Raw genomic sequence first — 12899 nt, forward strand, 5'->3', positions numbered from 1 at the left:
TGCCTTTTGCTTTAATTAGTGGCCAAGTCAAGCATCCTCAAATCAAGTGTCATCATTTAAGGGCTTAAATAGAACAGACTGAGCCCATGTCAGATCAGACCACAGAACATACCAGCAGAGTATAAAAATGGGTTCACAGTTATGTGCCACAGCAGTGCTTCTCAGACTGTAATGAGCACACGGACCACCAGGGGATCTTGTGAAAATGCGGATTCTGATGCAGCGGGCCTGAGCTTCTGCATCTCCAACAAGCTCCCAGGCAATGTGGACTGCTGGTCATGGACTGGGTGCCAGATAGCAGCCGACGTTTGACTGCACGAGCCAGCCCTAATGCTGGGTCCACTGGAAGTCCAGTTACTATCAAAAAAAAAAAAGGTTGAGATAATATGGTTTGGATGTATTTACCCAAAGAAGATTCAGGATACTGGCAAAAGACGTCTATCATTCAGCTAACCAAGAATCTTCCTGATCAGCTGCAAACCCTGCCCTGGGTCCTCTGAGTGGTTGTCAAATGGCAGGGAAATCTCCTGGGTACTGACTGGTGATCCTGAATGGAGGAGTCAGCCTTATGACAGACCTGACGGCTCAGAGAGGAAAATGTGTGACCGGGAGCTACAGAATAAAAGAGAGGAAGCAATAAAAACAAGGAGCAGTAATTTATTGAGAACTTTCATAAGACCACACAATCTGGGGTAGAACGGGGATACAGCTCCCGAGTTTGATTGCAGAGCCCACCCTCACGACAGAGCTCCACTATCCTGGCACAGACCATAGAATTGATGAAGTCATGGGGGAGGGGAGGGTGTTTACGAGCACCACCACTTAAAAATACAGGACCCTGAAGAAGTTCTCTCTCTCTCTGTCTCTCTCTCCCTCTCTCTCCGCTTCAGTGTCTCCATCTTTAATATGGGTTAATAATTGTTTGTACAGCTGATTGGGTTTTCTGAGAATTATAGGAGTCAAAATAAAGCACTTAGCACAGTGGCTGACACATAATAAATGCTTCAATAACTGTTTTTCTATTATTATGATTATGATAACTCTATGGCAAGAGCCCAGGAAATACATAAGAATCAGGAAGAGAGTGGAATAAAAAGAGTTTCTGACCCACGAGGGAGATGTACAACTGTCGAAAGAAAAGGACCTCCTTTTTTCACTGGCCACAGAGGCTAAAGGGAACAGTATAACCTAACTGGAATCAAGATTGCTGGAAGAACTGGCCTCCGTATGGACGGCAGCAGGAGGGACCTAAGAGTCTAACCCTGGAGTCGACCTACAATGTACCAGATCTCCACAGGTAACATTGAAATTCCAGCCCCTCAGGACCAAACAGTGAGGCACTTTAAGACTGCTGATGTCCCACATACTAACAGACATTACAGGGAAGAAGAGCGCCTGTGGCCAGATTACAGAGAATGAGCAAATGCCCCGAATCCCACAGGCTCACACCTGAAGCAAGAAACCCCTTCACTCCTGGTTCGTGATGGGGAAATGGTACCCATGCTAGGAGCAAGAAGCTGGCCAGAGAGGCTTCTGTTCTGCCACTGACGCTGGGCATTAGAAATGTGCTCACTTGACAACACACTTATTGAGAGACTGTCCATGCCAGGCCAATCAACGACCAATGGCGCCTCCGGGACAAATCAGTGGTCCTTCCTCCTTGTCAAAGACACTCCCCAGTGGTCTGAAAACAGATACACAACGTGGGTGGCTGCATTTTACAATGCAACATCTAATATTTAAATAAAACTTAGAGACAAAGACTTCACACAACTACAGTTTTTGACCTGAGAAAGCTGAACAGGAATGAAAACAACGCCATTTCTAAAACAGGGCAGACCCACGGGGTTGATGTAGGTGGGAAATTACGACATGTATCCTACTTTGAGAACTAACCTATAAAGATCAGTACATATAAATTACTGTGTGTCAGACACTACTTGGCTGCTTACCAATATCTATTCTCCACCCCGCCCTCTTCCTCACTGAACAAACTCCAATTTTTTTCAGGGCCACAATGGACCCAAATTAAAAAAAAAAAACAAAACACACACACAAAAAAAAACCCTCCCTTTCAGCACGAGGCTATGTGACAGTTCTGGCAACTGAGATGTAAGCCAAGTCACCTGATGGAGCTTCTAGGAGAAGACTTGACTACCAGCAGTCTTTCGCCACCAGTCTCCTTCCTCCTAAAGATGGGATACTGGAGGTGGAATAGCCATCTTACACTGTGGCATTAAGTATGAAGATGAACACCATTTGCTGCCCTGCATGCTAATAATGGCTCAACAGGATGGCAGAAGGAGCCTAGGCCCCTGACGGCACCATGGAGCCCCCAGCCATTTCTGAATTCCCCATCTCCAGACTTCTTTTACAAGAGAAAATCAACAGTCTCATTTGGTTAAACTCCTATAAATTGGATTTTCAGTTATGGGCCCCTGACCCTATTCTCATCTGAAGATCATTTGCTTTGCAAAAGCCTTTAGGATTACTTAAAGGCAGGGTGTCATGAACTATGAATTAATTTGACTTACAAAAATCCTCCCAAATAGGTAGGATAGGACACACATACACCAGACAACTCTTATATTATTAGATATTAATATTAACAGGATATTAATAACACACATCATGGGAATCCTGAAGGTCTGCTCTACGAGTGAGAACCTCCTGAGAAGATGGAGTAAAGCTAAGGTACCTGGGCTTAAATGCTGCTGCCCCTTCCCCTCTGTGTGACACTGATTAGGGTACTGGACCTTTCTGTGCTCAGAATGCAACTACAAAATGGAAATATCAGTTCCTACCTCAAAACGTGGTTACGCACGTTAAATGAGTGAATACTCGTACGATGCAGAGAAATGAGCCTGACACACGGCTAAGATTTACTGAGGATCTCCTAATATTATGAAGAAATTGGTGACAGTACAGCTAAAGATTCATACACACAAAAATTATAATTATAATAATAAAATAATAATAAAATCCACATGAATTCATTCATTCTGTAGACACAGACTCTTTTTCCTAATGCATGCACCTGCCTCCTAACATTAGCACGAGAGAAAGAGCAAGCTGTAAGTCGTGGTCAGGGTTAGACAGTTTTAAATCACAATCACCATACCATACTCATGCAACACAGAGCGTGGCAAAGTCTACATGAAGAATTTCTTATCAGGAGGATGTATTTATAAAGTGGGGGTTGGGTAGAGAGCTTAGCAAAGATAACTAAAAATAGCTGTATAAGCAAACAAGTTTGCATAAATCAACAGTTGATTGAAAAGTCAGTATTTTCACATCATTACTATGAGAAATATTCAAGTAATGTGTCATGCAATTTGGGAGAATGTAGCCTCTTGTCTCAGAGTCTGCCACACTTACTCCTGTTATCTTTTCTAGGTTCTAACAAAGAAAGTATCCAGATCATTCTATGAGGCTGTACTTAAGGGTCCAAAAGGGCACAAGCATTCTGTATCAAGTTGCCACATGCTAACCACAGGTATGTAACCTAATCAGTTTCCAGTGCTCCTGATACCAAGATATTGAACCCCTTGTAACTGCTCTTTTACGTCCGTAGGAAACTTCCTAGATGAGAGCAATCTCATGTCAAACCTCTGAATCTGCTCTTCCTTTTAGATGCTAAGCACACATAACAGGATGTGAATTTACACTTCTCTTCTCCCAATCCCAAGAGGGACCAAAAAAAAAGACACGCATCTTGAGGGTGTGAAGATCTCACTCCATAATCTTCCTGTGTGCCTGTTACCATTTTTCTAGTTGTACATTATCAAGTAGGCTGGCAGGGGCTCAGGAAAACCAGAGTGATAAACTGTAACCCTTTCTTGACTCCGGAGCAGTACAGCTCCAACAGAAATATACTGCATGCCACAAATGTGACTCATGTGTGTAATTTTCCACTTTTTAGGAGCCACAATTAAGAATATAAAAATAAACAGGTGAAGTTAATTTTAATCTTGAACTGTATGTAACCCAATATATCCAAAACAGTCACCTCAACAGGTAGTAAATATGAAAAATTGAGATAACATACATTCAGGTTTTTTTTTTTTTGCACTAAGTCTTCACATGTGTATATCTTACACTTACAACACATTACAATTCTGACCAGCCCACCTCAAAGGGCTAAAGAGCCACATGCTAGTAGCTACCCCACTGGACAGAACAGCTCTGGAGGTCAAAAACGGCTGAAAATCATCCGTTTCTTGAGTTGCTTCTATGACAGACACACAGGTAAAATAATCAACCAACTCAGTCTTGGCAAGTCACTCGTTGGGGAATCTGGTGGTATCTTGAACGGGGAAACACACCCCATTGCAAAATAGGGCCTGGGACCTTACAGCTTTTAAGTTAATGTTTTGCGCCAAGCACTGGCTATGCTATTTACTCTTTACCTGGGCAAACGTAGTCACCAACACACACATTTGTGTTGTTTTCATCCTCACTTTAAATAAGAACCCAGGAAATTTAGGTCCCTGAACAAAGCTCTTCTCAGCAGTGTATCCCTCTCCTGCTCCCGGTGGAAATAATCAGGCATTCCCCACTGACACATCCCATAATGTCCCATATATCTAGAACATCCCATTCCACGTGGTCTGTGGGTACTATGCAGGCATGAGAAATGAGATGTAGAGATGACCAGTTTCCATGACGCCCCAGCCATGGGTGAGACAGGTGGAAGGATGACCTGATCTTACCAGTATCACCTACCTCACAGGCTTACTGTGATGACCAAGGGCAATAAGAGAGAGAGAGTTCTTAGCAAACTGTAAAGCGCTATACAATTCTAGTTATTATTATTGGGAAAGGACACCATTCCTCACCTGCAAGAGCAGATAGAAGAAACAAAAAAAAATATAGTAACTTGAAACAAAGAGATGATAAGCTGAGAGGGGTATGAGGAACCCATGAAAACAGCGGTTCATTTTCTGGGCTTTTTCTTTGGAAGAGTACAAAGAGGCTTGAGGAAGCTCTAGCACTCTTCCTTGGAAATCCTGGGAGACATAAAAAGCAAGCCAGACCACTCGGAGTACGACCTTCTATCCCTGCTCCATCCCCACCCCACTTTTTTTCCTCACCCCAAATACCGTACAACTCAGGACAGTTATTCTAAACAGATCTCTTCTTCCCAGGGTCTAAATGTAGCCTAAAAATGCAGCGCCACAGGGGGTTCTGGCACCTTCCCGAGCAAGTCACCGAGTCCGGGGAGTCTGGCTCAAGGCTTCTCGCCTGCGCGAACGCCTCAATGTTCTCTTATGCTGCCCTCTCGCCTCCTCCAACAAAAACAGAGAGGCTCGGCGAGCCGCCGGAGTCCCCCTTTACCTGTCCAACCGCCCCGTCATGCCTGAGAACTACTCTGGGCAGGCGGCATTTACGAGGTCCGAGGGGAGCCACCCACACAAAGGCGCCTTGTGCCTCTCCGCTCCGGGACGGGCAACCTAGGAGCCGGGCACCGCACCCAGGCAGGGAAGGCGCCCCCGGTCCCGCAGAGCCCTCCCCTGCAAGTCCCGAGATCGGCATCCCCAACCCTCACTCTCCATAGAGAGGCCATCTCCACTCCACGGCTTCATGATGGGGCTCCCCGCGGCTTGCCACAACCCGCACCCCCAAAAGCAGGCACAAGGATTAGGGGTGCACAAGCCGCTCCGAAGAAGTTTACATTGTCACCGCGCAAGGCTCTCAACGCGTCTCGCCTGAAGGAGCAGCTGAGCACCCTCCCCACCCCAGCTCCCCGCCCGCCCCATCCCTGGGCTGGACACGCCACCGCCCCCCACCCCCAGACCCACTCACCTCTAGTCCAGTCCACCACTTGCTTGGGGCTCCACTTGGTCACGGGTTCCATGGTAAACGGTTTTGCTCCCAGCGAGGCTAGAGTCGGCGGTTAAAGTCTTGCTACCAGGGCCCGCTGCCCCTTCCCAAGAGGGCGCGCCCCGCAGCTGGTCCCCGTGCGCCGGAGCGCCCCGTCAAGGCTGCATGGCCGCGGTCAGCGGGTCATCCCAGCGCGGCTCGGCCGGGACAGCGCGGTCCCCTCCCGGGCGCACGGGACAGCCGCGTGGCTCCGCCTCCAGCTGCCACCGTCCAGCTGCAGCTCCTCCTCCCCCCAACCCCGCCGCCGCGGGGAGCCCGGGCACAGCTGCCGCTCCTGGGCGACGGCAGCTGCGGGGACGCGGGACCGTGACCCCAGGCCCCCTGGCCTCGGCTCGGCACGGGACTCTTGGGCCCAGCTGCTCCCCGCCGCTCGACTGCGCCGATGGCCCGCACCACTTCCTCTGGCTCTCCCGCCGCGCGCTCCGCTCCCCCTTCAGCTCCTCCTCTTCGCAGCGTGCTCTCCCGGGGGTCTCCGCTCCGCGTGCGCTGCCGTCCCCGAGCCTTCCCGGCCGCAGGTCCCACCTCCTGCGCCTCCCTCCGGGGATGGACTTGGGCAGGGAGGAGCGCGGGCTGAGCGCGCTCGGGTTACAAAGTTTCAGCTCGGGTCGCTGCTCTCGGAATAAAAGAGGGGCGGGGCCGAGGACCCAGTGAAACTCGTGGGAGCGAGTGGTTCCGCCCGAAAAGGCCGACTCCGGTTACTTTCCCTCTCTAAGACCTTCGCACACACAGTCGGAGTGTCCCGGGCCCTACTTTCCTTTTCAAGAGAGGGGTTGTAGATCGTGCGTGCATCCTGGACAGCCCTTTGGCTTGGGTGAGGCCTGGGTCCTATTGGTAGCAGAACAGTCTGTCTCGGTGTGAGCAACAATACACTAAAAAAAAAAAAAGTATGATCTGCATGTTCTGTTCATTTTCAATGATTTGCATCAGTATTGCTCTGCGATTAAACCTTCCTCGTTTTAAAAATCTCAAGGCAAAATTATTTTGCTTCGTATTTTAGGTAACATTGTGACAATGTAACTTTTTTCCTCCAAAGACAGCAAGTTTACCAGGAGATTGTGCTAGTCACTTCATTCCCGGCTTCATCCATTCTAATCTGCAGTGGAAAACTTGCCCTCTATGTATATATTTTCATTTTTTACTCATTTTCCAACTAAGCCTTCCCTGTTGAATCTTCAAGGCCAGTGTCAAAGAGCAATTATCTCTCATTTTAACTCGGGATATGGGCCAAGTTCTCTGGACTCTGCGATGGGTTGAGCCACAAAGTCCCATGAATCTTCCTTGTTGCCAAGGTCCATCTTCCTTTAAGATGGGCCTTGGCAACAAAAGGCCCAAAGCATCTGAAGGTGCCCAACCCAGAATGTTGGCAGGTAGGCAAAGCCAGAGGAGTTGGGAAGGAAATGGCCTCACTTCTGGGGCAAGGGGAAATGGAGCCAGTTACTTCATTCTCAGCTTTAATCCACTCTCACCTGAAATGAAAAACTTTGGCCCCCTATATATCCATTCCCATCCCCTTCTGTTTTCCTACTTAGGTCTTGGGTGGCAGTAAGGGGTGAGGGGGCTGTCACTCAAAGCAAGCACCCAGGGGTTGAAGACCAGCTCCCACTCCATCCCTGCACTAATGGAAAGCAATCTCTTTCTCACATGTCATAGGAAGGGCTGCCCTGAGCCTGAGGTGCTTGGCAGGCTGGAGTTGGTATGGTAATGGTTACCCTGCAAGACTCAACTCCCTTGTTTTAGTCATGCTACTGCAATGATATTTCAACTTGGTAGTAAAGTGAATCATAATAAATTGGTAGCTTTTAGGATGATTTATGGCTGTATTGTAATAGTCATATTTGCAAAGTGAGCTGATGCTCATTTGGATTAGTCATCAATCTTGAAGGAAAATTTGCTAGCCAGCCAAAACAAAAAACATCAACAAAACAACAAAAATCAAGTGCACAATTGCAGAGACTGCCGTCAGAAGGGCCCTTCCACATTTCATGGGACTCAATCTGGGGCTAAAATGAACCCTGAACAGAGGGAAAATCCTAAATTTGAATATTTACCTCTCCTCCTTCAAAGCCTCTCCTGAACACCCTCCCCAGCTGGAGTGAGCTCTACCACCCACTCATAGAGATTCTTTTGGCACTTAAGTCTTACCTTCAATTATGATTATTTATTCACACCTTCCCCTTGGAGACTTAAAGGCAGAACCTACCTGATATTATGCAGAGCTTTCTCTCCTCTCCCTCTTCCTACCACCTAGCTGGTAGCACCTCACACCAAGTCAAAGGTGTGGTTAGTATTTATTCATGTGAATTCCTCCTATGTGCTAGCCACTGCATTCACTAAATATTTGTTGAATTAGTGTGATAGGTACTATTTATACAAGTCTGTTGGGATGTTTATGTTGAAAAGATGGCTAGCAGCAGGCCTAAGCGTCTGTTGTACACTCTGATGAGCTGGAGTAAGAAGAAAAAAACACTTTAAAAAGCGAAACAACATCAGACCCACCTTCCATGCAACTTACCTCTAGGACTGAGGAAACACAACAACACAGATATGCAGTTATCAAATACAATGATTTTTTTTTTTTTGAGCAAGAGTTATTGGCAGACTAGCAAGCTTGACAAAGGCAATGACAAACTTCCTAGTAGAGTAAATGACCTTCAAAAAAGATGACCTTTTAAACTTAGTAATATCACTTGTTAACCATCTTTACGGCAAAAAATAGGGAAAAGGACTTTGACATTTGTCATTGCGCTCACTAGAAAATATAACCAATCTGATCCACACCTTTTGTTACAGCAATCACTGTATGTTGTCATCTTTAATTATGATTAGGATGACCACATAATTTATCTCCAAACCAAGATATTCCTGAATATCTAATGCTAAAGGGGAGCTATCAACAACTGCCTGGAATAACATGAATAAATTGGGCCATTGGTCCCTGTGATTATGAAGAAAAGTCAAGTGTTAATAATTTTGCCACAGAATTTTACTTGACGTTTTTCACAACGTTTTCAAATTCATTTGCATTAGTCATTACTGGGGAGTTAAAAGCTAAAATTCTGAGAGTCAAGCAAGATTTTGCAAAATTTTCATCCCACTGAGTCAACACACTGTCTGTACTCAGTACATAAATACATCGTAGCTAAAGAGGAAGGCCATGCTAAGATCTCTAACCCAGAAGACCAATTAACTATCTAAATGAATTAGCGTTCTGTTTACACTTCAAGTCCTGAAGGCTAATTACTATTTAAATAAGGCCTTCTACTTTAATTACAGCTGTTAGCATGTGAAAGTTCTAGGGAGGCCTCCCTTCCCCCGTCTGAAATGCAAACTTGAAGACATCCAAAGTCACTAATGGCATATAATAAAGGCAGAATCTTCGGTAAATAGCTTTGGAAATTAAAGTGTATGCAAAAAGATCATTTGCAAATTTGCTAAGTTTTCTTCTCTGCTAGCTGTAATCTATAGCTCTACTATTACACTGTGTATGTACGCATGCGCAGAACCCAACTGCAGCTACACTATCTTCTTCAGAAGCAGAATTACTCATTTGGACCTTGATGTGTACCACAATTCATGATACATAGCAAGAAGCTGAATAAATCCTCTTCTAAATTGAACTAAATTTATAGAACTGATACTAGAACCCACATCTCCTAGATTTCTCTTCCGGCTCCTTCATTTTTCTGACTTTGGGTCTCCTTGCACATAGAGGTCATTTATTCAACCAATGAAATATTCATTCAGTACTTGTAGGGCATTAAACTAGGCCCAAGGAAGATTCAGAAACAAATGCCAGTTATTTTTATATATATATATAATATATATAGTTATATATATTATATATACAGTTATATATATTATATATACAATTATATAATATATAGTTATATATATATAAAATATATTTATATATTTTTTTAAGTAGCCTCCACACCCCCAGTGTGTAGCCCAAACAGGGCTTGAACTCACAACTCTGAGATCAAGACCTGAGCTGAGATCAAGAGTAGGACACTTAACCGACTGAGCCACCCAGGTGGCCTTAATGCCAGTAGTATTTATAGGTCAATGGCATCTTGTGACTTTCTGAGGGGGGAATTTCATCAGTAGTCTTTATCAGAGGAAAGTACCCTGGTAGACCCAGACAAGAAAGTTTTAAGGGTCGATATGATATTAACATTTTAAACCAGTCCATATTTTGTTATTTTTTTAATTTGAGAACTAAGGATGGATCATTTTGGATAAGTGGTCATTACTATAATTTATTTGACAAACACGGGAGTAGCAAAATAAGGAAGCTTTTAAACAGATTATTAATCTGTAAAGATCCAGTCTCCTTCCCTAGTCCAAAGAACTGGTTCTTGTTGTTTTTTTTTTAAGGATGAAAGAAAAAATAAATAATGCAAGCTACTCCAAAAATTCAGCTTTATCTTACAATCTGAGGTCCTCTTAATTATCCTTTTCTTCCCATCACATCGCCTTTCCTATTTTCAGAACATTCCAAACTATTTAATGTTTTCTTCACATATAATTGTCTCATGTATGTCTCTTGAGTTATCTTTTATCTTGAGCAATCCCACACAATTCTGCAAAATGCTGCCGGTGAAACATCCTGTAGTTAGAGCGACGCATTCTTATCTATGACATTACCTCACTGCAAAACCATCGGTTAACTAAATTATCCAGGCTGCTGATGATCTCGTCTTTCACTCAATTCCATTTGGTCTGAATTCTTCACACCATGGTAATATAGTTATCTTCCTAAATACCCAGGTTCCCCATCAGAAAATTCAGGTAGTCAAGTCCTCAAACTTTTTTTCTGTGTTTTTTTTTTCTTAAGTCTCACAAGTGCTGCCCTACTTATTCGAATTCTTTTGATCATTCAGTTACATTAATTAAGTCATCCTACAGTAGGAAAGCCGATATTTGGCTTTCTTTCCTGAGCCCTATCTGTAACTCCGAGATCAATGTCAATTGGATAAATGTTCAAAAACCTCACCTATTTTAAATCAGACTTGGAGATGCTGATTAGACTTTTCTAACACAAAAGAGAAACACTGACACCATTAAATTCTATTTTCCAGGATTTATAGTTGTAGTTTTGAAGAGTTGTTATATGAAGCAATACCCACAGAAGAGGTGAGCTTCCTGACCCACAAACGCTAAGGCAGCTAACAAAGAAGTATGCTATAGACAAAGAAGGAACCATCAACCCTGCATTTTCCCCAACGGATTTATGCTCCTTTTCATTCCAGCTATCAAGTTGCAGAGTGTCCAAAAGGAACAGAATGCCATTTGCTCCAGTTGTTCTTATAGTTTCATTTTAACTTTGTGGGACTCATAATCTCCAAGCAAGTACATATACTACCAAGAGTTTCACACTCAATGATTTTTATTTCAAATATAAACTCCATGTTGATAATGACAAAAATTTGGGGTAAAAAAAAAAAAGACTGATTTTTTTAAGTCATTCTAAACCTAAAAATAAAACTAAAATTAAAATGGGCCAAGTAAGCTTTTAACATTAGAAATAAAACAGAGGTTTGAGTTTCATAAACACACTAACCCAAAATTTTACAAAATTCTTTACGGTGTCAACAAGAACATAAAAATGATTGTTTATTTAGTATTTTCTATTTTTCTTTTTTTTTTTTGTATTTTCTATTTTTCTAATGTGAGTTTTGCCTAACAAAAATATTTATAATGACATTTCAAATCAAAGTGAAATATATATGCAAATGCTCCAGACTGTAATTAAGCAACTTTAATGAACTTGGAGTTCAGTCTCCAGAATGTTTGCTTTTATTATGTAGTTCCAATTGCATTCCGAGGAGGGCCATTTCTTTAAGTTTTGACCTACTAAAGGTATGTAAATTCTGCAGCCACCGCTAAACAACACAACCAGATTTTCACTAACAGCACCTTTATTCCTATTTGGATCCTTAGTCATTTCAGCCTGGAGCAGAACCCTATTCCTTCATTTTCTACAACTAGCCCCTCATATTTGGAAATACTATAATCATTTGGGATGGGGGAAAGGTGGAAAGAAAAAGAACACAGCAGAAAAGCAGGACGTGCTTCGGTCTACTTCAACATCAAAAAGAAAAGGATGAAAATTAATACCAATCAGTGTTTTCCTGTAGAGAGTCAAATGATTCCATAGGATTTTAAGAACACTCCCCAAGGTCTAATTGAACAGGAAAACTCACACTTGCTGCCAAAAAGTCAGCAAAATGGTTGTTGAAACCCACAACCAGCTCACAAGTGATAGAAACAGTGATTGTTTTAGAGTATGCAGTGCCCTCTGAAAAAACTCCCCGATCAAATCTCTTTTTTCCATCTGAGCTCCCCTGAAGTTTTTTAGTTACAGAGCAATGGGGTTAAATTCATTCCTTTTCTACTTTTTCCTGCCTCTCCTGAGCTTTCTCGCAGGGAAACAGCTGTGGGGTGGGGGTAGAAGAGATTCCAAGAGCTGGAGGACCTCCATCTAGAGGCCCACAGAAAGCACTTTGGTGGTTAAACTCCAGGTACCGGAGTCCCAGGAAACCCCCTGCTGCTGGGTGGAACCAAACCAAGGGGGCACCTGCATAACCCCACAGAGGTAACTGGGAGGCCTCACTTCTGTCCTGCTCCATAGACCGTCCCCTGTGGATGCCACACAGTGGCCAGCCAGGGGCAGCAGGGTCTCAGAATAATTCTGATGCTGGCCTCAATAGTTGGGCCCCAGGCAACACCAAGAGGCCAGGTTTGGCTTCTGCATCGCCTCCTCTTCCAAGAGCCAACCCCTCCCACTCTGTGCCCATGTTTTGTGGTTCAGTAACTTCATCTCCACTGCAGCACTGACCTAAGAAGAAAGTCCTTTTCTCAGAGAATTCACCTTTTGAAGGGAAACTCTTTGAGGTCCCAACTAACTTTATTATCTCAGTCTCTTAATGAGTCTATAAGCAGCCATGTAACCTTGAGCAAGCCAGCCTCTTTGGGCCTATATATGGAGGATTTAGGTCTACAGGGACTTTAAG

At 43.9% G+C, this 12899-nt stretch overlaps 1 protein-coding gene across 3 annotated transcripts in view; it reads right to left on the reverse strand.

Moving 5' to 3' along the window:
• CNKSR3 (CNKSR family member 3) overlaps positions 1-12899 on the reverse strand; it is a 123746-nt gene that overhangs the window by 77014 nt on the left and 33833 nt on the right. The window contains exons 1-2 of one of the 3 annotated variants that reach the window (XM_081829182.1): positions 5806-6718; positions 113-357 (exon numbers count right to left, since the gene is read on the reverse strand). Coding sequence is in view for 2 of the 3 variants with exons in the window: in XM_081829181.1 (XP_081685307.1) it covers positions 5806-5857 (52 nt within the window). In the remaining variant the exon portion in view is untranslated. Of the gene's footprint in view, positions 1-112; positions 358-5805; positions 6753-12899 lie in introns of those variants that run through there. The other 2 variants (XM_081829181.1, XM_081829184.1) reach the window with 2 other exon arrangements.

Source organism: Leptonychotes weddellii, chromosome 8, assembly GCF_054177405.1.
Source record: "Leptonychotes weddellii isolate Sample4059 chromosome 8, ASM5417740v2, whole genome shotgun sequence".
Lineage (NCBI taxonomy): Eukaryota > Metazoa > Chordata > Mammalia > Carnivora > Phocidae > Leptonychotes > Leptonychotes weddellii.